The sequence below is a fragment of the Acanthochromis polyacanthus genome, chromosome 14 (genome assembly GCF_021347895.1).
Source record: "Acanthochromis polyacanthus isolate Apoly-LR-REF ecotype Palm Island chromosome 14, KAUST_Apoly_ChrSc, whole genome shotgun sequence".
NCBI classification, from domain to species: domain Eukaryota; kingdom Metazoa; phylum Chordata; class Actinopteri; family Pomacentridae; genus Acanthochromis; species Acanthochromis polyacanthus.
This window is the reverse complement of record NC_067126.1, coordinates 4,543,614-4,569,049: the sequence shown is the minus strand read 5'-3', so window position 1 is coordinate 4,569,049 and position 25,436 is coordinate 4,543,614. Positions and strand designations below refer to the sequence as shown.

The 25,436-nt window shown below is 37.1% G+C and overlaps 1 protein-coding gene across 2 annotated transcripts in view; it reads right to left on the bottom strand.

Moving 5' to 3' along the window:
• Positions 1 to 1,123: 1,123 nt before the first annotated feature.
• The window catches only part of LOC110967255 (aryl hydrocarbon receptor-like), a 56,741-nt gene continuing 32,428 nt past the window's right edge, over positions 1,124 to 25,436 (bottom strand). The window contains exons 3-12 of one of the 2 annotated variants that reach the window (XR_007946666.1): positions 18,509 to 18,606; positions 16,201 to 16,290; positions 15,659 to 15,770; positions 12,300 to 12,427; positions 12,015 to 12,217; positions 11,587 to 11,696; positions 10,641 to 10,782; positions 7,031 to 8,879; positions 4,999 to 5,735; positions 1,124 to 4,962 (exon numbers count right to left, since the gene is read on the bottom strand). Coding sequence is in view for 1 of the 2 variants with exons in the window: in XM_051959016.1 (XP_051814976.1) it covers positions 5,670 to 5,735; positions 7,031 to 8,879; positions 10,641 to 10,782; positions 11,587 to 11,696; positions 12,015 to 12,217; positions 12,300 to 12,427; positions 15,659 to 15,770; positions 16,201 to 16,290; positions 18,509 to 18,606 (2,798 nt within the window). In the remaining variant the exon portion in view is untranslated. Of the gene's footprint in view, positions 5,736 to 7,030; positions 8,880 to 10,640; positions 10,783 to 11,586; positions 11,697 to 12,014; positions 12,218 to 12,299; positions 12,428 to 15,658; positions 15,771 to 16,200; positions 16,291 to 18,508; positions 18,607 to 25,436 lie in introns of both variants that reach the window. The other variant, XM_051959016.1, reaches the window with a different exon arrangement.

Genomic DNA, 25,436 nt, shown 5'->3' with positions numbered 1-25,436 from the left:
ATTAACATATGCAAAAACCTGCATTTATGCAGAAGTGATGCATTCATTAAAAGTTAAACGTTTTAAAAGAGCAAAAACACATTTTTCTTTTTGGTAAATGATGATAAAACAAACATTTTTTACAGAACAGTTCATTCATTCTGCACACAGAGATGTCGGCTTTAATGCAAATAATCTAAATGTTGTAGTTTAATGAGTATTTAAGCTGTTTTCTGTACATAAATAAATAAAAATCTACCGTATCAAGTGTTTTTGAGCAGCAGCTGGTAGATAGAGCCCTCTGCTGGACAGAAAACATCATTTCACCCTGAGAAAATCAGCTGATTAATGTTCTTCCTCCTTCATCTTTAAATCTTCTCAGACCTGATTGTGTAAGCAGCTTCTAACTTCTAACACCAACATCTGGATCTCCATGAACACCAGGTTCTGTTTCTGACCATCGAGTCCATGAAGAAGGAAGTTCTTCCTCTAGAAGCAGAACCTTAAAGCTCCACTCATCACATGGACAAAGAAAAGACCTTCTGGAGGAAAGTTCTGTGGTCAGATGGAAGAAAACCTGAAGGTGAGACCTTTAACCCCGAGAACACCAAACCTACCATCAAGCATGGAGGTGGTAGTATCATGCTCTGGAGCTTTCTAGAAGAGCTTCTGGACTGGTTTCAGACTGGATGTTGGACTGGTTCTGGACTTTCTTAGCACTGGTTTATGTTTGGTTGTAGTCTCGGTTCTCCTGGTTCTGGACTTTCTTGGACAGGTCTTGGACTTTTTTTGGATTGTGGTTTAGATTTGGTTTTGGTCAACCCTAACCCTATTGAACTGGTTTTAGACTGGTTTAGGATTGGTTTCAGACTGTATTCTGACTGGTTTAGGTTTGATTTTGGTCCTGGTTTTAGACCTTTTAGGACTGGTTCTGGACTTTCTTGGGCAGGTCTTTTGTTGACCCTGAATAAAGCAAACTACCATTCAGCATGGAGGTGGCAGTATCATGGAACTGGAGCTTTCCACAAAGTAAATGGACCAATGAAGAATAATTGTACATAATTCTTGACCAGTTCTGAGTCTTTGACATGTTTTGAGTAAACAGCAGCTTTTCCTTGTGATGAAAACACCACGCAGACAGCGCTAATGATTGCACACGTTTATTGAGGATAAAACAAAGCGTTGACAGAACAGGCTAAACAAAGGATTACAACAGGAAGAGGACAACGTTTGGCTCCAGGGTTTTATTTAGTGGCTACAGCCCTGAAAAACAACAAGTTCTTTCCACAGAGTCCGGAGGAAAGTTCAAATACTGAGAGATTTCCCACAATGCAGTGGGAAAAAGCTGCCAAATCATCGCCGTTCAGGTTCGACTGTAGTGTGGATCGTTTAAACTGAACGTTTTCACCACATTTCTGCTCAACCGAGTCTGATTTAACAGAACACATGGATATTTATGGACATATTTGTTCATTTTTACTGCAATTTATAAACTGTTCCCCAAGATAAATCCTTTAAATCCGCCCGGCAACCAACTTTTAGCAGCTTTGAGGAATCTGAGTGTTTGAACAACAAAATCTCAGCAATAATTAAAGATGAAAACCTGAAATTTTCCCAGTTTTTTCTCATCATGATGATAAATTAAACTCTAAATTATTGATTAAATTATCTCTGATTATTGGGGAGAGGGAATATGAAAAAAATAACCGTTAAAGTTGACATGAAAAGTTCCGTCTTTGAGCTTAAACCAACAAAACACGTGGAAAAGTTTTAATATGAAATATTCTGTCATAAAACTAAAATAAAAATACATTTTTAGTCACTTGGGATCAATTTTAAGTAATTGAGGACAGATTTTGAGGCATTCAGGACAAGTTTTGCATCATTATAGACAATATTTTAAGTCATTTTCAACATTTTTTTTTCAATTTAGACAGTTTTTCACAACATTTCACAGAATTTTGGACATGTTTGGATCATTTTGGACAAGTTTTAGCTAATTTGAGACAAATTTTAAGCCATCCTGGACAAGTTTTGCATCATTTTGGACATGTTGTAAGTCATTTTCTTTTTTTTTTCCAATTTAGACAGTTTGAAAATGTGCCTTTCACAAAATTTTACGTCATGTTTGAATAATTTTGGACAAATTTTACGTTATTCGAGAAAAATTTTGAGTTGTTCTGGACAAATTCTACATCACTACAGACGTATCCGAAGGGATTTTTAATGTTTTTGTCATTTTAGACATTTCTTTTAGATCATTTTCTACAAAAAAATAAGTCATTTTTCACATATTACAAATAATTTAATTTTATTTGTCATTTTGGACAAATATTAACTAATTTAGGACATAAGTTATTTTCAACATTTTTGTCATTTTACACAACTCATAAATGTTTTTTTCCGCAAATCTTTCAGTCATTTTGGACACATTGGCAAGTTTTGCATCATTATACACGATATTTTAAGTAATTTTCACTATTTTTTGTCATTTCAAACTAATTTTTATGACCAAATATTTCATATTAAAAGCATTTATTATGTTTAGTTTTGTGTTACTGTGACATTTAGCTACATGTGGTTGGGAAAATATCACCAGTTAACCTCTAATTATCAGATATATTGTTAATTTGAGCTCAAAAATGGAACTTTTCGTGACTTTTTGTGTTTGTTCTTTTCATATTTCCACTCTCCAATAATCAGAGATAATTTAAACCACATGTCCAATATTTTAGAGTTTAATTTATTGTTATGATGAGAAACAACAGAGACAATTTCAGGTTTTTATCTTTAATAATTTTTGAGATTTTGTTCTTCAAAAGGACTCAGATTTAAAACAAATCTGCTTAAAGTTTGTCGACAGTGAAGATTTCAGATTAATGATGTCAGACCGTTTTTGTTTTCTGGAGCTAAACTCTCAGAGCTAACATTTTACCATCCAGAGTTTAAGTTGGTAAAGTTTCAGGTGAATCGGAGACGGTGGAGCAGAAGATCCGGCTCAATCTTTTCCCTTGTTTCCACAGTTTAGGATGATTTTAATGAACCTGAAGGAGCATCTTTAATGTTCAGCTTTTTATTTACAAGAAAGCAAAAGATTCATAATGAGACGCTTTTCAGCCAGAAAGAAACGAAGACGATTATAATTATCATTAATATTAATATACTGTGTTCGGCTCAGAGTTTATTAGGAATAAAAATAGATGAAGAACAAGAGCAGCTGCAGATTCTCCGTCTTAAAATCTTTACGTTTTTTAAATTAAAACGTCACAGATTTGTTAAAAAAAAAAGTGTTTCAGGTTTTTATCAATAACTTGTGAAGGAAATAAACTTTTTACAGATTTTAACTGCAATTTTAAAAAACAATTTATGGGCATTTTACAGATTTTCACTGTTCTTTTTTTTTTTAGATTTTACTGCATATTATCTGTAATTTAATAAAACTGAGAAAATCTGTAAAATAACAGGAAACTGCTTCAAAATTTAAAGTTAAAAACTCTTTAAAAAAGGCTAATTTGGCTTCCTGTTATCTGAAGCTAAATGCTAACAGTTTAGCTTCCTGCTAAATGCTAACAGTTTAGCTTCCTCCTAACGTTTAACCCTTTAGGCGCCAGAGTTTTTTCAATAAAATATTCAGTTTTAATATCATTTTTTCTAAAGGTTGTAACTTGAAAATGGTTAGAGATAAAGGCAAACTGTAAATGAGAAAAATCATCAGTATGACCCACAGTTTGTGATGGGAGTAAATTCACTCATCTAATTTGCATATTATGACATCACCAGGCGGCGGACATATGGATTACATAACTTTATTGATGTTTATCATCAAGATGGCATTGTTTGGCTCAGAATTTGTCAGATCTCTGTCTCCATGATACCCAACAGGCTCATCAAAATGTCTGACTCACTTGTTTTTTTTTTTTGTTTGTTTGTTTTTTTTGTCTGACCCACTTGTGAAACTCTTCCTCATCTGTCAAGCAAACCCAGCCATCATCATCGTCATTTACGACAGGGCCGTGAACGCCAATGCAGCCTCCACCGTTATTATCAGTGCATTTTCTCCCGTGTCTGCTGCTATTTCCGCGTTTTTTTGCATCCCCGCTATCCCCCTCACCATTAGCGGTGTTCTGACCACTCCAGCTACACCCACCACGTCCCCTCCTGCCACCCCGGACCCGGTGAAGCAAAGCATCGGCTCCAGTATGTGCTGCTCGTGGACCGTCATGGCGCACCGACCCGCTGCCGTTACGCACAGACGCAGCGGCACTTTCTGTCTCAGTGGACGACTGAACATCTTCATCAGAGGGTGAATATTCCTCTTCAGAATATGAGTAAGCCATTACTTGACAAAGTACTTTGTCAGCGTTGACCAGACCTCTCGGTACGGTGAGTTTTTTCACTCTAAAATGTGCCGTCTTGCGCTCTGATACGCTCCGACGACGAGTCTCGTCTCCTCGGTTTTCAGACTCTATAAACTCCTAAACTTTGAATTAAAACACGCCCACAACTGATGCTCAGATTGAAGTTCCAGATGTCCGCCATCTCCTGGTGTAAAGTAGGAACTACATGAGGCACTATATTTGAAGCTATGGCTTGTTACGTTCAGCAATGTTGATTGTCGCAATATTGCGACTTTGGCGCTTAAAGGGTTAACTTCCTGCTGACAGTTAGGCTTCCTGCTAACTTAAGCTAAATGCTAACAGTTTAGCTTCCTGCTAACCGTTTAACTTCCTGCTGACAGTTAAGCTTCCTGCCAAGCTAAATGCTAAACAGTTAGCTTCCTCCAAACACCTGCTAATTGAAGCTAACTGCGAACATTTTAGCTTCCTGCTAACAGAAGCTAATCGCTACCAGCTGCAGCTAGTCTAGCTTTGTGTTTCTGGTCAGTCCTGTGCTGCTGATGAAACTCACTCATGCAGCTGTTTTTCACATTTCTTCTGCTTAATTTCACCTTTAATTTTCCAGATTTCTTTAGTTTAATTTTACCTTTAATTTTTCCAGATTTCTTCAGTTTATTTTGACCTCTAATTTTTCCAGATTTCTTCAGTTTATCTTGTCTTTTTCTTTCTTCTCTAGCTGCTGCTGTGAAACTCTGGGACTAGACTTCGTTCTGCATCTCTGAGCAGCAAACATTCTCCATAAGAGCACATTAATACACTGCAAACGCTCTGTAAAGGATGGGGGCGTCGGTGAGCCGAAGCGGATATAAGAAATATAAAAAGGTACAAATTAAATCCATACACTTACATCAACCACTTTGAGGGTCTCATTAAAAACACAGATTATTTTACCAGTAATAAGTTCATTGAAGGCACGGCGGTCCCACTTTCAGTGAGTCTCTACGCTTTCGTACAAAGATTACAAATTCTTTTAGAAAACGTTTCCACTTAGCTAGAATAAAAAAAAATCTGCTTTTCAGGTTTTAAATCTTGGAGATAAATCTGGTTTCCCTTATAAAAAACATCTTTGGCTGCTTGGACCGGCTCCACTCAGAGCTAGTCCTGGTAAACGCACTTGTGGCTTCATACTTCATGTTATTATAGTGTATCTTCACTAAAGCAACAGCAACAAGCTTTAAACAGACAGTATACAGATATATATATATATATTTATATAGAACATATATAGAACGTAAATGAAACAGGATATGAAACAATCTGTGGATAAGTTCAGCCGTCCGTCCTTCTGCAGGTCTACTCCATCAGATAGGTGGAAACGTCGTGAGGCGGAGCCACGAACATCCCACCGCCGTTAGTCTGCTGCAACGCAAAACAAAGACACAAAAACGTCACAAAACACAAAATGTCACAGAGCTGCTCGCAATTAGAAACAATTACATCATTGTTAACGGACATACGGGAGGTCCTCGGTTTACGGCGTCCTCAACCTACAGCATTTCGTTACGTTGGAACTGGTTAGTTGGAACTGGTCAATTGGAACTGGTTAGTTGGAACTGGTCTACAGCGGATGAATACGTCATTACGAGGCGTTATCAGACACCTTTGTTTCATTCTCTGCTTGTACTCCACCTTGGATTGTGCTATGCTCACTAACTTTTTGCCCTCCATTATGACTCCACAGTCTAAGTCAGACTCTGATGGAGTTCCAGTTTATGGCAAAAATCGACCCCCTGTAGAGCGATTTTGTGAAGGTCTGAAACCTTAAATATCTTTTCTTTCAGTCAATTTTGAGATTTTGGGACTTTTTTTTCATTAAACTAGTAGAAAAATACAAAATTAGGTGATTTTTTGTTAAACATTTCTGCAAATTAGCAACATTTCCTGACTTTGCGGTGATGTGTACCTGTTAAATCCAATAAATACATGCAGAATTCTACAAAACATATATTTAAAATTTGTTTTTTGTCTTCACTGTAGTAGCTGTGCCAGTTTTACTCCCGTCTATATTCTACAGCCAGATTTATCCAACATTTTATTCATAAATACATGGAAAATGTTTCTATTGACATAATTTTCTAACTCATGCGGTCACAGTTTTAGATATATAATCTGAAAATAAAGTCAAGTAATAATTAACTCAGGAGATTTTATTGTGATAATTATTTTAACTCTGTCTGAAGACTATATGCACCTGGCAAGTGTTGCCAGAAGTTTGGTATCTTACTGGTTGGTATCTATAATCACACCTAACTTACAATAATTAAACGTTAATGGTGGTGAAACTGCCTGGGGAGGGATGTGAGGACTGTATGGTGAGTGGTGTCACAGTCACTGAAGACTGCACTGTAAGTATCTGCTACGTTTTGTTGGGCGTATTAACGGCAGTGAAAACTGTTATGAAACCACCTTAAAAAAGGCTCGAACACCACTTATCAGCCACTTACAATGCAGTCCTGACATCCCTCTCCGGGCAGTTCCACCACTGGAATGGAGGTGAAACGTCTTCCAGAACCAAATAACAACTCCAGTTTCCTCCTACTGAAGCACTCTGGATCACCAAGAATTAATCTACACATACTTGAAGACACTTTGTACGACATTTGGAGTTCACGAGGTTTTTCTCTGTTCTGCTTCATGCTAGCAGTAATGTTTACCTGTGTCTGCCTGCTGTTTTGCAGGTAGTGCTGCATGCGAGCGTACTGTGCGGCGGACATGTTGGGCGGAGCAGCGAGAGGATTAATGTTGGCGTTCTCCTGGCTGATGGCCGACGTCCCGACCACCCGCTCACTGTGGTTCCACTGGTAGTAGCAGGAGGCCTGGACGGGACTCTGGTCCAGCGAGGCGTCGGTCCCCCTGAGGCCCGGAGCCCCGGAGGGAGTAAGGACGTCGCTGCCTGGTGGGCTGGAAGAAGAATGCTGGTTGAACATGCAGCTGCTGTGATTGGACGCCTGTCCTCCTGGCAGCGCCCCCTGCTGGTTCAGTCCAGTGACGCCCCGCGGCCACAAACCAGCATGCGGGATTGTTTGGCTCTGTGGATTTTGGCTCTGGAACGCTGGCAACGCCTCGTGTCCGTTCTGCACGATGCCGGCGTGAGGCACCTTCTGGTTCTGGTTCCACTGCTGCAGAGGACGGCTGGGCGGACCAAACGGGAGGTTTCCCTGAAGACACGGTGAGGAAAAGGGGATATCAGACGTGCTTGAGGAGCTAAAGCCACTGTAGGGAATCAGGGGAGGCAGCGTGTCCATGAGGGCGGGAGCTACACTGTTGGGTTGTAGGACTGAGTTCTGCAGCATCGCAGCAGGACGGTTCTGATGCAGCAGGAGCTGGTCGGCCTGCTGGACCGCACTGCTGAGCCCCTGATGGAAGCCCGGGTGACGGACCGACGCCTGACCGCAGGACTGAAATGTTGCTAAGGCGTCATCGGCTGAGATGTTGGGGACAGTGAGCACTGGGAGCTCGATAGACGGACTGAAAATGTCCTGAAGCTGCAGCTGCTGAAGAGGCGGCAGGTTGCTGTCGGTTGGAGGGTTCTGAGGGATCTGAGGGTTCTGGGGGATCTGAGGGTTCTGGGGGATCTGAGGGTTCTGGGGGATCTGAGGGTTCTGGGGGATCTGAGGGTTCTGAGGGATCTGAAGGTTCTGGGGGATCTGAGGGTTCTGAGGGTTCTGAGGGATCTGAGGGATCTGAGGACCTCGGTGGGTCAGCGTCTGGGTGTTGCCGAATACCTGAGCAGACTGAAGGCTCGGCCCGGGGATCCCTCCTCCGTTGACGGCGCTCTGCTGCCGAGCATAGACGCCGTTCATCGGAGGGAAAGTCTGTTCGGGGCTTGGCGTGGGGAACAGCGGCGGCTCAGGGAGCTCACCGGCTGAGAACTGACTGAAGGGATCCTGCTGCTGGGGGAGTCCGGCCAGGCAGCTGGGAGGGTTCAGGAGGTCCTCGCTGTTCTCTTTGAACAAAACGCTGTCCACGAAGTCAAAGATGTCGTCGGTGAGGATGCTGTCCAGGTCCGACCTCACGTTGCTCTGCTGATCCTCGTCCTGACCCAGCCTCTTCAGAGCGTTCTCCCACTCCATCAGCTCGCCGTCGCCCATGTCCAGGTTCTGCAGAGCTGAGCCCAAGTCCCCGTGTTGCGCCATCTTCTCCAGGCTGTCGATCACAGCCATCACCGACTGCTGGGCCTTCTCCTTCACCACCGTGTGGTCCGATGTGGTGGTTTCGTTGGTGACTTTGAGCAGCGGCTGGCTGTCCGTGAACACATGGTCCACAGAGAGAGGATCCGCCACCCCCAGGCTGTAGACGTTTTCATCTTGTTTCAGGAAGCAGTCCAGCAGGCATTTAGGCTCTCCGACCTTCTTCATGTTGTCGCTGCTGAACTTCTTGTTGAACTGGGCCTGACCGATGTCCATGGTGGGGCTGGTGTTGTAGAGGACGCCCTCTCCGGTGGTGAGGCTGAAGGGGAGCTCGAGCCGCCGCTGACGAAAATACTCCTCCCCCTCGGATTTACTGCAAGAAACAAACAGCAGGTTGCTTTACTGACACGAAGAAATCATCAGAGGTGCTGTTTGGGGCTAATAAATATCTGAAAGGCATCTTTGAAAGGCGAATCTGGATTTTGAAAAAAATCACCAAACCTACAGCAATCATCAAAACTGAAAAAACTGAAATTTAAAATTTTTACGAAGGTCCTTCTATGTAACGTGTAACATACAGTTCCATTAGGAAAATCAACTAAATATAAGCTTAAAATTAAGAAAATATTTAATCAAAACCACTTTTCTCTTCAAAAATTGCCCAAAAATAAACCGTTTGGTGAACAAAAGTCTGGTTCCAATTGATTTTTTCAGACTGACTCAGCTCTGACCAACAGTGAAACGTCTAAAATGATGAAAAACGTGCCCGAAATAGTAAAAGTTTGTCCAACATGACATGAAAAAAAAGACAAAAATGTGTCCAAATTGCCTTAAAACTTGTCAAAAATCGGCTATAATAACAAAAAATTGCCCAAAATGACGTGAAACGTTGCCACAGTAACTTAGACCTTGACCAAAATGACTCAAGCAGTCATTTAAAATTCCAAAAAAAGACAAAAAATGGTACAAAACAACTCAAAATTTGGCCAAAATCACAAAAAACTTGCCATTTAAAAAAATGTCCAAACTGCTTACAACCTTCACCAAAACAACTCAAAACTTGGGCAAAATAACCAAAATTTGTCCTGCACGGCAAAATGACAAAAACATGTCCAAACTGCCTAAAAACTTGTAAAATATGTCTAAAAAATGGCCCAAAATAACAAAAAATGCTCAAAATGGCTTGAAACTTGACCAACATTTACAAAAACATGTCCAACCTGCTAAAAATAAACAAAATATTGGTCGCCCTTGTTAGCTACAAACTTAAGCCGAACCCAAACATGACACAAAACTTGGCCAAAATAACCAAAATTTGATGAAAACAACTCAAGCCAAAATTGCCCAAATTGACAAAAATGTGTCCAAACTGCCTAAGAACTTGTCAAATATGTCTCAAAAAATACCGAAAATTAAAAACAAAAAAATGCCAAAGGTAGTTTGAAACTTGTCCAAAATGTATCAATAACAATGCTACACTTGCCAGAATTTACAAAAACATGTCCAAACTGCTGACAAACTTCACCAAAACAACTCAAGACTTGGCCAAAAACAACAAAAAAAAGCTCAAAATGGCTTGAAATATGGCAAACATTTACAAAAACATGTCCAAACTGCTGACAAACTTCATCAAAACAACTCAAGACTTGGTCAAAATGACCAAGCTTGGCTAAAATAATCCAAATTTGTCCGACAATGACACAAAAAATGACTGAAACGTGTCTAAATTGCCTAAAAATTTGTCAAATGTGTCTCAAAAATGACCTAAAATAACAAAAAAATGCCCAAAATGGCTTGACCAACATTTACAAAAGCACGCCAAACCAGCTACAAATGTGGCCCGAACCCAAACAACTTAACATTTTCCCAAAATAAACAAAATTTGAACAAAAAACCATCAAAAAAATGACAAAAACACCTCCAGACTGCCTAAAAAGTCATCAAATATCTCTCAAAAATCGTCCATAATAACAAAAAATGTCCAAAATAATGTGAAAGTCGTCCAAAATAAGCTAAATTTGTCTTACAAACAGCACAAAAATCACCAAAATGTACAAAAATGCGTCCAAAGTGCCTGGAAATTTGACCAAATCAGCCCAAAACCAGCCAAAGCTCCACGTTCAGGGCCACTTACACCAGAGCCTGCTGGTAGGCGATGATGAACTCGGGTCGGCCTCCTTTGCAGATCAGCTTGGCGTTGGATTTGACCCAAATCCAGCCGGAAGATTTAGTGAGGAGCCGGAACACCGTCAGACCACTTTCTCCTGTTTTAATCACTGACACACAAACACAGAGACGAGTTAAAGCAAAAATAAAAACACAATGAAATAAAATCAGGAAAGAGAAAGTAAAACGACATAAAATCACTTAAAATACAATCAGATAAAATAAGTTAAAATAAAATCAGATAAAATAAAATAAATTAAAATCAGATAAAATAAAATAAGTTAAAATCAGATAACATAAAATAAATTAAAATCAGATAAAATAAAATAAGTTAAAATCAGATAACATAAAATAAATAAAATCAGATAAAATAAAATAAGTTAAAATCAGATAACATAAAATAAATAAAATCAGATAAAATAAAGTAAGTTAAAATCAGATAACATAAAATAAATTAAAATCACATAAAATAAAATAAGTTAAAATCAGATAACATAAAATAAATAAAATCAGATAAAATAAAATAAGTTAAAAGAAAATCAGATGAAATAAAATAACTCAAAATAAAATAAAATTAATTACAATACAATTACACAAAACAAAATAAATAAAATAAAATAACTTGAAATAAAATCAGAAAAGATTAAAACAAAATAACTTATAATAAAATCTGATAAAATAAAATTGAAATAGGTAAAATGAAACAAAACAATTAAGAATAAAATCAGACAAAATAAAACAAAATAAAGTAAAATCAGGTAAGATAAAATGACTAAAAATAAAATCAGATAAAAATATATTTTTTAAAAATAAAACCAGATATAATAACAAATAAAATGTGATAAAATAAAATAACTTAAAAAAAACCCAGATAAAATAAAACCACCTAAATCTCCTGTAAACGGTGGACTCACTGCGGATGTGGTTGTCGGCGCAGTACATCATGTCAGCAGCGTGGATGAACTGGTAGCCGGAGCCTTTACTGCACAGCTCAGCCTCTGAATATCCCAGAATAATCCTCCCCCTGGAAACAGAAAATAAAACGAAATGTACAAGAAATTCAGCGTCACGTGTCCTGGAAACCGACGTCTGAGGGTGAGCAGACAGGACTTAAAAGAAATAAGTCAAAAATAATAATAACATAACTTTTTTTTTAGATATTTCAGTGTTTAAGGACCTCGTAACATTTCTAAACTGATGTCTGAGGGTGAGCAGACAGGACTTAAAAGAAATAAGTCAAAAATAATAACAACATAACTTTTTTTTTAGATATTTTAGTCTCTAAGGACCTCGGTGTGACGTTCCTAAACCTAAACCTCTGAGTTTCATAAGATCCGGTCACCTGCTGCAGGCGCCCAGCGGGGTGAAGTCCAGCTTGTGTTTGGTCTGAAACAGCATCATCTTGGTTCTGATCTCCACGATGGAGGGCGGCTGGACCGGCATGGCGATGGCGAACAGGGCCAGCTGAGGCCGGCTGCGGGTCCCGTTGTCCCTCAGGAGGTTCTGGCCGTGGAGGTACTTGAGGCGGCCCTGGAACTTCAGCGCCTGGTCCAGGAGGAGGACAACCACGTGTTGGTTGGTTTGTGGAGGTTTTAATTCACCGCGTGTGGCTGTTTTCTGAACTCACCAGGAAGCCGGAGGAGTTGTCCAGCAGGCAGCGGAAGCGACAGACGAAGCTCCTCTCCAGGAAGGAGGAGTTCTCTGGAGGAAGCTGTTCTGGACTGTAGCTCACCGGCTTTGCACACACCTGGACACCTGCAGGATGAGACGCATCATTTATCTACACTCTCTGCTGGGGAACTTCCTGCTTCTGCATCATTAGAAAATTACTAGAACCTAAAAATATACATTAAATTTGATCTGATGTTCCCTAAACGCCTCACTAAAGGCCCCAGCAGAAGCAGCAGAAAAGGAGTGAAATAAGGAGTTTAATGTCAAATTTACCTGAAACCAGGTGAGTTCTCCTACCTGCACCATTTTCTAGGAGCATTATAAACGTCAATATTCATAATGAAATGAATTTAATTAGAAATGTTGTCAATATTCCTGGTCATGGATATGGGATCCCTGGTCAGCCATAAGGATGGAATTATGAAGGAGCAGCGGCAGAATGAGAGAAGCGCGGTATGATATATTAACCTGTGATTTAAAATGCAGTACGCTATAACCAAATGAATGTGTGTGAATTAATCAAATGCTTATACTTTTATATTTTTACATTTTTAATGTTGAAACAGTGTAGAAATCAAAAGAGTGCCTTATTCAGAAGAATGATGGTTTGATTATATTGGAAGGATGTCCTTTTATTTTTTATTTTTTTCTTAAATTTTGAAACAGTGTAAAAATCAGAAGCGTGTCTCACTATAAAAAGTGATGGTTTGATTATTTTAGAGGAATGTCTTTTTATCTTCTTTAATTCTTTGAATATATACATATATCATTGTTTTTATGTTGTTTGAGGTTGAGTAATGGTCTGATAGAGTTCAGCAAAGAAAAGAGTAACTGTGTTCTAAGAGGTAACCACTTGAGGGCAGCACCTCACAGGGAGCTGTGAGGGCCTTTGGTTAACATAACAGGACAGAAGGTTAAACAGGGTTTTGCTGCTATTAGATAGATGAAAATGCTTTCAAGGTGTGGATCATTGTTTGATCACCCTGGGTAGATATTGAATTACTATACTAGAGAGTAATTCAAAAGAGCTAAGATAGGTTAGTTTAGATTATGCCCTTAGAGGGTCATGGGGTTATTAGCTCTGTATATAGGGTGGGGGAGTGTTTTAAGTCTGTGTGCACCGTGCTGAAATGTGGGGTGCATATGTCAGCAACTTTTAAAAGCTGCTGACATTCACTTTCCTCAAGTTCCTGTAACCAGAAGAGAGAGGTGAAGAAAGGGACAAGAACATGTCTGGGGCAAGCAGAGGTCACTGGGTGAGGAATGAGGAAGTGCACATTTGCGGAGGGGGGTGGACGTGGCTGTAATTTGTTTGCGTGGGTTGAGGTATGTTGTCAACACGTATGCAAAATTAAAGAGAGCTGTGATGTATAAATTGTACCTATTGGAAAAGTTTGGGGGAGATTGTTGCGGGTATCTGCCTGGGTGCAATCCAGACATCAGTCCGAGCACAGGGGATGATTACCACGTAGCTCTGGTTGAGTGGAATAACTTGGTCTGCAGACGGAAGGACTGTTCTGATGGAATAATGGACTAAAGGAACTGCATCTTATTCGTTGTTAAGGATTACAGGATTGTGGTCGGGACTTGACAATGGACTGATGGAGTATCACTGGATTCTATTATTTTCAGAGGAATAACACCTGAATGGATTAACAAAGTTTTATTCCTGGCCCAAAACCACAAAATTGGATTGCAAGCAGACCTGAAATTTGGACTAACGCTCTCTCCAGCTTCCCCCTGGGTTCCTTGGTGGGCTCAGGTGAGCAGCCGGGTGTGGCCACGCCGGCTGTTCTACTCCCTCCAAATTACAGTTACATTGGGTAACTCGCACTCCCCTTTAGGAAAGCATAATACCAGTCGGGAGTTAGGCTGAGGGTGTGTTGAATATTATCTAATGTTTGATTATTTGTCCGATGATTTATTGGCTATGCTTTTGCCCTGCTAAAATATATTAATAAAGCATTATTCTGCAATTAAAGACAACAAATTGCAAGTGCTGTTTTTTTTATTTTCTAATTTCTATTTCTAGTCTGTATTATCCCTGAATAAATACTTGTACATCTAGCTCTTGATGTAATAAGTCAGTTTGCAGCGTGCATGATAATAGCAAGGTTCTGAAAGGTTACCTAATCATAGGGGTCAGGTTGGCCCAGTATAAACATATCCTAGAGGTTGTCTATATGTCCATAATCTCTAAATAAACCTAGCAATTTACCAAGTGCCAGATCTGTGAGAGGAAAAGCTGCCGTTAACAGGTGTGTCTGGTGGTTAAATTTAACTTTACCGAAGTGGCTACTCGGTTAAATTAATTATCAGAGGAAGCAGGGACAGGCGTCTGGATGAAGGCAGTGAGACAGCTAGGCGAATTTTCCTCGTCTACCAGCTTAACAGTTCTGCAGCATCCCTCTGAGTAAATCTTAGGGGGCAGTAGGACCGGACCCGTAGGATGGAGAGCTGGTCCAGTGATTCCCTGACAGCTGAACAGGTTAATTAGGGGGTCACTGGCCCTGAGGATCAACAATGTGCATGCAGCTGTATTAATACTTCATCGGTCATATCTGTGTGTTGACAAAGTATATTTCACAAACTTTCCCAGAACTGTTTTTTTCTGCTGCATTAACCAGAAACTGACATTCCAAAAACAACAACAAATACAAAAAAATTTCAAACAGTATTCATAAATTCAGTAGAACAGAGAAATTTTATTGTAGCACGTTGTGGAAAAACAAATCAGTCACAACACTTCACATGAACATTAACCGTCGTGTCGTCCTGTGGGTCAACACTGATCAGTTTTAAAGTTTGAAAATGTGGGGTAAAAAAACATATTTTCACAGTGAAACTTCTGATGTCCACATTTTCTACATTTCTGAGAAATCTTTGAACATTTTTTGGCGGAAAAAAAGAAATGTTAAAAATGTTTCTTTAAGAACATTCACATAAAAATCAACCAAAATCCTTCTAATTTCACTGGATTTTGGTTGATTTTATGTGAATGTTTTACTGACATTTATGGAATCACTTTAGATATTTGTAGGACTTTTTGAAAGATTTTTACTCATTTTTTAAAAAAAATATTTACAAGAATTTTCTTGCCAAATTTGGGGGCTTTTTATTTATAAAACTTTTAAGGAATTACTGGAATTTTCTTCCTGAAGGTTTTGGAAATTTTCAGAAATTTGGGGGATTTTTTGCAGAATTTTGGGATTTTTTTCAGACAAGGAAACAATATTTTTTGGTGCCCAAACATGAGGACAGCAGGAGGGTTAAACATTTCATGATGTAAAGTTTAATGAGGCTTTAGCTTCTCACCGTCTCCGTCTGCAGCCTGTGACGGGTTTAAGGCGAAGTGCAGCTGCTCCCTGAACATGGACCGGTCGTCAGTGTGGATTAATTCAAAAACACTCTGATGAACCACGTCCGACTGTGGAGACAAAACACGAAGAATCAACAACAAAACCACACAAAGCTAAACATAAAACTCTGACACTAAATGACTTCCACAACATAAATAAGACTATTACAAACGTCACAAATAATCCATTAAATTATACAAACGTCACACAAATCTGCTGCTATGTGAGTTTAAAAAGCACAAAATGTACATTTGTACAAAAACAATCGTGTTCATGTAACTGTGTGCACATTTTTATACTTTAGAATATTTACTCTTCTGCTTTTACTATTTAATACCAATTAAAACAGAAATGTTTGGGTTAAAAATGGCTGCATCTAGAAGTAGGGTTGAATCCAGTAAATATGATATTTTTAACTATTTCTGTGCACATTTAACTAATAAAATGCCGTAAATGTCTGTTTAATTGATCTTTAATGATCCTCTCATTCTGACTCACCTGGTGGAAGCCCAGGTAATCTTTGATTGTAGGAGAAGAATAAAACACTAAACCCTCGGCCGTCACCACCATCACGAAGCCGTTCAGAGCCTGCAGAGAAAAACACCAAGAAAATACAGAAATACTGTAGAAAGAACTACAGAAAAAATACAGAAAAACTGCAGAAAAACTGCAGAAAAATACAGAAAAATACAGAAAAAATACAGAAAAACTGCAGAAAGAACTACAGAAAAAATACAGAAAAACTGCAGAAAAATACAGAAAAAATACAGAAAAACTGCAGAAAGAAGTACAGAAAAAATACAGAAAAACTGCAGAAAGAACTACAGAAAAATACAGAAATACTGCAGAAAAACTGCAGAAAAATACAGAAAAAATACAGAAAAACTGCAGAAGGAATACAGAAAAAAATACAGAAAACTGCAGAAAGAACTACAGAAAAAATACAGAAAAACTGCAGAAAGAACTACAGAAAAATACAGAAATACTGCAGAAAAACTGCAGAAAAATACAGAAAAAATACAGAAAAACTGCAGAAAGAAGTACAGAAAAAATACAGAAAAACTGCAGAAAGAACTACAGAAAAAATACAGAAAAACTGTAGAAAAAATACAGAAAAAATACAGAAAAACTGCAGAAAGAATCCAGAAAAAATACAGAAAAACTGCAGAAAGAATACAGAAAAAAATACAGAAAAACTGCAGAAAGAACTACAGAAAAAATACAGAAAAACTGCAGAAAGAAGTACAGAAAAAATACAGAAAAACTGCAGAAAGAACTACAGAAAAAATACAGAAAAACTGTAGAAAAAATACAGAAAAAATACAGAAAAACTGCAGAAAGAATACAGAAAAAATACAGAAAAACTGCAGAAAGAACTACAGAAAAATACAGAAATACTGCAGAAAAACTGCAGAAAAATACAGAAAAACTGCAGAAAGAAGTACAGAAAAAATACAGAAAAACTGCAGAAAGAATACAGAAAAAAATACAGAAAAACTGCAGAAAGAACTACAGAAAAAATACAGAAAAACTGCAGAAAGAAGTACAGAAAAAATACAGAAAAACTGCAGAAAGAACTACAGAAAAAATACAGAAAAACTGTAGAAAAAATACAGAAAAAATACAGAAAAACTGCAGAAAGAACTACAGAAAAATACAGAAAAACTGCAGAAAGAAGTACAGAAAAAATACAGAAAAACTGCAGAAAGAACTACAGAAAAAATACAGAAAAACTGTAGAAAAAATACAGAAAAAATACAGAAAAACTGCAGAAAGAACTACAGAAAAAATACAGAAAAACTGCAGAAAGAAGTACACAAAAAATACAGAAAAACTGCAGAAAGAACTACAGAAAAAATACAGAAAAACTGTAGAAAAAATACAGAAAAAATACAGAAAAACTGCAGAAAGAATACAGAAAAAAATACAGAAAAACTGCAGAAAGAACTACAGAAAAAATACAGAAAAACTGCAGAAAGAACTACAGAAAAATACAGAAATACTGCAGAAAAACTGCAGAAAAATACAGAAAAAATACAGAAAAACTGCAGAAAGAAGTACAGAAAAAATACAGAAAAACTGCAGAAAGAACTACAGAAAAAATACAGAAAAACTGTAGAAAAAATACAGAAAAAATACAGGAAAAACTGCAGAAAGAATCCAGAAAAAAATACAGAAAAACTGCAGAAAGAACTACAGAAAAATACAGAAAAACTGCAGAAAGAACTACAGAAAAAATACAGAAATATTGTAGAAAGAACTACAGAAAAAATACAGAAACACTGCAAAAAATACAGAAAAAATGCAGAAAAACTGCAGAAAGAAGTACAGAAAAAATACAGAAAAACTGCAGAAAAACTGTAGAAAAAATACAGAAAAACTGTAGAAAAAATACAGAAAAAATACAGAAAAACTGCAGAAAAAATACAGAAAAACTGCAGAAAGAACTACAGAAAAAATACAGAAAAACTGCAGAAAGAACTACAGAAAAACTGCAGAAAGAACTACAGAAAAAATACAGAAAACTGCAGAAAGAACTACAGAAAAAATACAGAAAAATACAGATTAACTGCAGAAAGAACTACAGACAAAATACAGAAAAACTGCAGAGAAAATAGCCAATAAGAAGTTCAGAGTCAGATTCCTGAAATTGAAAGAAAAACCACTGACATTTTTGTACTTTTGTACTCTGTACTTTTGGGTGATTTAATAAAACAACACAGAATAGAATAGAATAGAATAGAATAGAATAGAATAGAATAGAACAGAACAGAGTGGTTTATTTCCAGGTGTTTCCGGCTCGTACCTGCAGCAGCAGATCTCCTTCAGAAAACGTCCCGTTGTCCACGTTGTTCCCGTTCTGACCAGAAAAACTCAAACTGCTCTGATTGTTTTTCACGGTGGCTGCAAATATAAAAAGAAAACAGACGAGAAATCAGCTTTTTTAACATCATTAAAGCTCACTGATCACATTTTAAAGTGATAAAAAGCTTCCACATGTTATCTGACAATTATTCAAAAATGACAAAAGTCTGTCCAAAAGGACTCAGAAAGTCTCCAAAATGACACAAAATGGTCTGAAATAACACAAAACCCTGATTTAAGAACCGTTCAGAATGAGTCAAAATGACAGAAATCTGTTTTAAATATCGTCTGTACCGGACAGTGTTTGGAAAATCTTCTCCAGTTTCCAAAATTAGTCAAGAGCTGTCCAAAAAAATTATTAAAATTAGTCCAAAAATGGCAAAAATAGTCTAAAATCACACACTACGTTTATATGAGGACCATCTTAACAGAAAACGCAAAAGTGGCGTCTTGTCATTTCACGTTTAGACGAGCGGTTTTGAAGGAAATCTGCGTATATACGGTGACTCTATAGTGTGTGGAATTCGATTGGATATGCATGCCAGGCAGCTGGGTGGCGCTGTGATAAAACTCTGCCATGTCTACGCGCATGCGTACTGTCTCCCTTTTGGATCTCCGCCGCGGTAAATGTTCATGAATGGAATCTGTACAGATTCTGTACGTTTGTTGGTACGACTCCTGTAGTGTACATAGAGCTGCCAGAGTTGCTTGAAGGTACAAAGGATGGAAATAATCACACATCTTTGTTTACATCCTTGTACCGGCCGGCAAACCAAAGCACGTATGTCACGTAATCGCGTACGCGACGTGGTCAGATCTCGGCAAAGTTTTGCGTTTTGCTGTTTAGACGGAAAGTTTTCTACTTTTCCACTCTGGAGGCCGGTTTCAAATTTTTGCGTTTTCAAGCCCCAAAAACGCCGTCCTCGTATAAACGATAGGGTGTTTTGTTGAAATATTTTGACGTTTTTACCTGCAAGCGTCCTCGTGTAAACAGGGCCTTAGTCAAGAACTGTTAAAAAAAAATTTAAAATGTCCAGAAATTGTCTAAAATCACACAAAAAATGGTCAAAAACTACTCAATCCTTCAAAAATGTCAAAAGACAGTAAAAAACATCATTAAAATCAGTCCAAAAATGGATTAAAATCACTACAATGAGTCAAGAACTGTCCAAAAATGACAGAAGCCCATCCCAAACATGCTGAAACTTGTCCTGAATAAGGAAGAAGTGTCCAAAAACGAGAAAAATCTGTCAAAAATGACTGAAAATTATGTTAGAAATGACAAAAGTCCGTCCAAAATTACTCAAAAAGTCCCCAACATGACAAAAACTGGTCCAAAATAATCCAAAACCTGAGTCAGAAACGGTTAAAAATAAGACAAAATGATGGAAATCTGTCCAAAAAAGAGTCTATATTGGACAGTGTTTAGGAAAATTACTCCATTTTCCCAAATTAGTCTGTATTGGTCAAGTTAATGTGTATAAAAATGACAAAAATGGTCAAAAACTAGTATATTTTCCCTAAATTGGTCAAGAACTGTCCAAAAAACGGTTAAAATTACTTTGAAAATGGCAAAACTGATCAAAAACCACATACAAAGTGTATAAAATGACAATATTTTGGGTTAGAATCTGTCCAGAAGTGGCAAAAACCACACAAAAATGATCAAAAATAAAGAACTTTGAAAAATTGTCAGAAATCCACAGTAAATATGCGGTCCAAAATAACTTTTAAAAAGGAAACCAGGGTCCAAAACAACATTTATAAACAGTTTTAATTGATTATTCTTTATATTAATGAGAACATGGCTGATTTAAAAAGAGGAAATCCATGAACAGAAGAAGCTGCACCACAGGGAGGCGCTGTTCCTCCTGTTCAGCTCAAGAGGAAAATGTTTGCATTAAAAACTCTTACAGAAAGCAAGAACAGAAATAAAGCATTTATAAATGGTGTAAATCAGTTTCTGAGCAGGAAAATAAAAAAACAGCTTTGAAATGCATCAACAGCAGCCTCATTTACACAAAATCCACGATAAAATACAGAAAAAGCAGAAGATTTAGAAACCTGCAGAGCTTAAGAACAAGCTTTTCCTCTTTAAATCAGTTTTATATTCAACAAAAACAGTCTTTAAAACAACACAATGACAGAAATCTGCTGAAATCTGCACTCAAAAATCAACATTTTAACCACTTTCAGTAAAATAAACACACAAAATGCACAATCCTGCATTTCTACTGAGATAACTTCCGTCTTTTGTCGTTCTTCGTAAAGCAAACTGACCTAGGATGGCTGAGGAGCAGAAATCAGAGACAGACTGAGTTTGTTTTGGAGGAAGAAAGATAAACTTTAGGACAGAATAAAGAATCTTTTATGGAGTCACATGATGACGGCTTCACATTCTGCTTCTGGCCTGCAGACACACCGAGGTCGTCTCACATTCTACCTCCTGGATTTATTCTTTATCTGACGGGGAAAAGCCAAACTGAGTCTGCGCTGTAAAAAAAACAGTTACCGTGTTTTCTCTGACCTGTAGAAGGTTCAGTGACTCTGTGATGAATGATTTGAGTCGAGCTGCGAGGATTCATCAAATATCAAACCTCTGAACCTAAAAAACTGGTTTAAAAGACACAATATGGATCCATCCACATATACACTAACAGGAACTTTATGGAGACACAACACTGATGAAAGTTTGGAGATTTTGTCAAGAAATCATTAATAATTGGCTGTTGGAGCCAATAAATCATTAAGATCTGATAAAAAAAACTATTCTGTGTCCAAAATAACTTAAAACTGCTCCAAAATGAAGTCTCTAAAATCACACTAAAAAGGTCAAGATGAATGTATTTTTCCAAAATGAGTCAAGAACTGGAAAAAAAAATCTTTAAAGCGGTTCATAAATGTCAAAAAAAAATGTCTAAAATCACATAAAAATGTTTAAAAACTGCTATATGTTCCCAAATTAATCAAGAAAAGAACAAAAGATAATTAAAATCAGTAACAAAATAACAAAAAATGTCCAAAATCATTCAAAAATAGTTAAAAAAAAACATGTTTTTATTCTGGAATGAGTCAAGAACTTTCAGAAAAATGGTTAAAATCAGTCAAAAACTTTCAAAAACGGTCCAAAACCACACAAAATGGTCCAAAACTATTACATTTCCCAAATTAGTCAAGAACAGCACAAAAATAATTCATATCTGCATTAAAAATGACAAAACTTCTCTAAAATGAGTCAAGAACTGTCAGAAGAAGAGCTAAAATTGGTCCAAAAATGGCAAAAACGGTCTAAAACTGTACAAAATGTCTGTTTTCCCCCAAATTAGTCAAGAACTAATTTAAAAAAAAAATCTGTCTAAAAATGGCAAAGATTGTCTAAAATCACACAAAACAGTCAAAAACTACGACACTTTCCCCAAATTAGTCAAATCGGTACAAAACCAACAAAAACGTTTAAATTGTAAAAAAAAATGACGGAATTATTTCACAATAAGACAAGAGTCATACAAAAATGTCCTAAATGGTCTCAAATCACAGAAAAACTGCAATAAGTACTATATTTTTCCAAAATAAACAAGACCTGTAGAAAAAAATGTCTAAAATAAAAAAAGACCAAAGTTGTCAAAAATCCCACACTAATGGTTAAAAACTACATTTTCCCAAAGTCAGTCAAGAACTGTCAAAAAATTGCTAAAATTAGTTCAAAAATTGTCTAAAATGATGCAAAAATGGTCATCAAATACTCCATTTTTCTAAAGTGAGTCAAGAACCACCACAAAAATCAGTTAAAATTACATAAAAACTGGTCAAAAATCAAATTTTTTGTTTCAAAATGAGTCAACAACTGTATAATATTGTTTTGATCAGTGCAAAAATGGCAAAAATCATCTAAAACCAAACAAAAATTATCAAAAATGACAACATTTCTTCAAAATGAACAGAACAAAAATGGTTAAAATCATTCGATCAATCCAAAGATAACAAAAAATTGTCTAAAATCGCACAGAAGTGGTAAAAAAAAAGACAGTTTTTCCTGAATGAGTGAAGAAATGTTAAAAAGAAAGATAAAATCATTTCAAATATTATACAATTTTCAAAATGTGTCAAGAACTGTACAAAGATGATAACAGTCCAAAAGTTGTCTAAAATCAAACAAAAATGGTCAAAAACCCAAAAAGGACTGTACAAAAAATGTTGCTAAAATCAAAAATCCCCCAAATTAGTCAGGACAAAAATGACCAAAAAAATAATAATCTAAAGAACCAAGAATAAAATTGGTCAAGAACTGAGGTCAAAAATTACCCAGTTTTCACAAAATGAATCAAGAACTGTTAAAAAAAAACTACAATTAAAAGAAGTCAACAGCTGTCCAAAAGAAAGAGCTAAAATCAGTCTAAAAATTGTCTAAATTTGTACAAAATGACTAAACTTTTTCCCAAATTCATCAAGAACTGTACACATTTTTTAAAAAATCTGTTCAAAAATGGCAACATCACACAAAAATGGGCAAAAATGACTAAATTCTTCCCAAATGAGTCAAGAACTGTCAGAAATTTCTTTTAAAATCAGTCCAGAAATGGCAAAAATGGTCTAAAACTGTCCAAAAATTGTTCAGAAGTTGTCTTTTAGTCTGAACTGACAATGATCCAGGATGTAAAACGTCGTTCTACATTAAAAACAGAACATTAGACCATAAAATAAGCCACTAACTGAGGGTTTAAACTTCAAGTTGCTCCACAAACTCAGGTTTCAAGTTTCCAACAGCAGAAACTTGTGCTTGTATTTGTGTCGTATTCAGACTTGCAGCAGAGAATTCAGAAATCCCCGAGTTTCCTCCGTAGAACGTGAAGCTGCTGAACGTGATCCGACACGCCGAGCAGAACCAACAAACCCAAAGCAAACAATGGAAGACAGACCTGCTGCTGGTGTTCATCACAGAGAAAACAAGCCAAGCTCGTCGTCATCCTTTAGCTTTTGTCTTAACAGCCTTTGTTCTCCAAGGAAGACAAGTGGAGGCGGATAACTGCAGTTTATTTAAGAAACACGATCTGAAGGTTAATCTAACACCTGTTTGCTCTGAGAAAACGGTGAAAAACGTCCAATTTTATCGAAGGATATTCAGTTTAGGCACAGAAAAACAAAGAAACTGAAAGTACTCACATTTCAGCAGCTAAAATCACAGAATTTAGACTGTTTCTTATATAAAATAGAAACCCTGATTTAACAGAAAATCATCTAAAATCTGCTGGAGGCAACCAAATCTGGAGCTAAAAATCCGGATTTATTCATTAAAGTTCTCCGACTGGCTTTAAATTGGAACTTTTTTGAATGGTTGTCGCTAGAGGTACGGACCCGTACCCGTAGCCTTTGGACTACGGATACGGCACTTGCCATTTGCCAATCAGATACGCGAGATCTGGTCACGTGACTCCCGGTAGACGCTAGTGGTACGGACCTGTAGCATCGGTACTACAGGTACGGACCCTAACACTAACCCTAACCTTAGCTTACCTTTCAACAGTTTGCAGTGGTTAGCAGCTTCTTGACTCGCGAGACTCGCGTACGGGTCCGTATCTGTCTGGCAAATGGAAAGTGCCGTATCCGTAGGCCACAGGCTACGGGTACGGGTCCGTATCTGTAGACACTACCTTTTTGAATAGAGTTTGGTTAAAAAGTTCATTTTAGGGCTTAAACTAGTCGTTATTTCACTTGTTGATTAATTTAATAACTGTTTGGTCTCTAAAATGTGGAAGAAATGGCAAAAAATGTCCAATTTTATCCAAAGATATTCAGTTTACTGTCATAGAGGAAGAAAGAAACTCAAAATATTCACATTTAAGAAGCTAAAAATCACAGAATTTGTCCATTTTCATACAAAAAAAAAGAACCAATCTGACAGAAATTCATCCTGATTCTAAAATCTTCTGGAGGCGACCAAATCTGGAGCTAAAAATCAGGATTTATCCATAGATATTCTGGCACTAAATTTGAGCTTTTTTGAGTAGAGTTTGGTTTAATGACGGCAACTAATCATTTTTCCATTGTTGATTATTTTTTGGATTAATTTACTACCTTTTCAGTCTCTAAAATGTGGAAAAAATGGTGAAAAATGTCAAGTTTTGTCCAAATATATTCAGTTTACTATCATAGAACAGGAAAGAAGCTCAAAATATTCATATTTAGGAATCTAAAATGACAGAATTTAGACCATTTTTATTTTAAAAATCACCGATTACTGATTAATTACTTCAATAATGTATTAATAGTTGCAGCTCTGGTGTCTTTGTGGTCATTTAAGCTTCACTTTAAATTGTTTTCCGTCACTTAGCAATCATTTTTCTTTCATTCTGCATCAATTTTCTGGTTGTTAGTAAAGAAGTATACAAAGCAACTGTTAAAATCTGTCCAAAAATGGTCCAAAAATTATTACATTTGCCCCAAAATAATCAAGAATTGCACAGAAATGGTTAAAATTGTCTAAAATTGCACCAAAATGGTTTACAAGATTTCTTTAAAGCTTCACTTAAGATGTTTTGCGTTACTTTGGAACCATTTTTCTTTAATTTTGCATCACGTTCAGTTTAGTTTTTGCAGCTCACGTCATCAATTGTGGCTTTTACTGCAATTATTTGACAGATTCATTTAAAAAAATACTGAATTCCTTTAATCCTATGAACTCTAAGCTATATATGAGTTAAACTGGAGTCAAGCGGGTATTCTAATCGCTGACAACTGATCGATTGATCGTCGCGGGTCAATAAATGATCTTTAAAGTGCAGCACAATCAGCCTTCTGTCTCTAGTGGAGCTTCGATTGTTGTTCTGCAGCCAGAAACAGATTTCCTCATGGCTGGAAAAGCGATCAGCTGC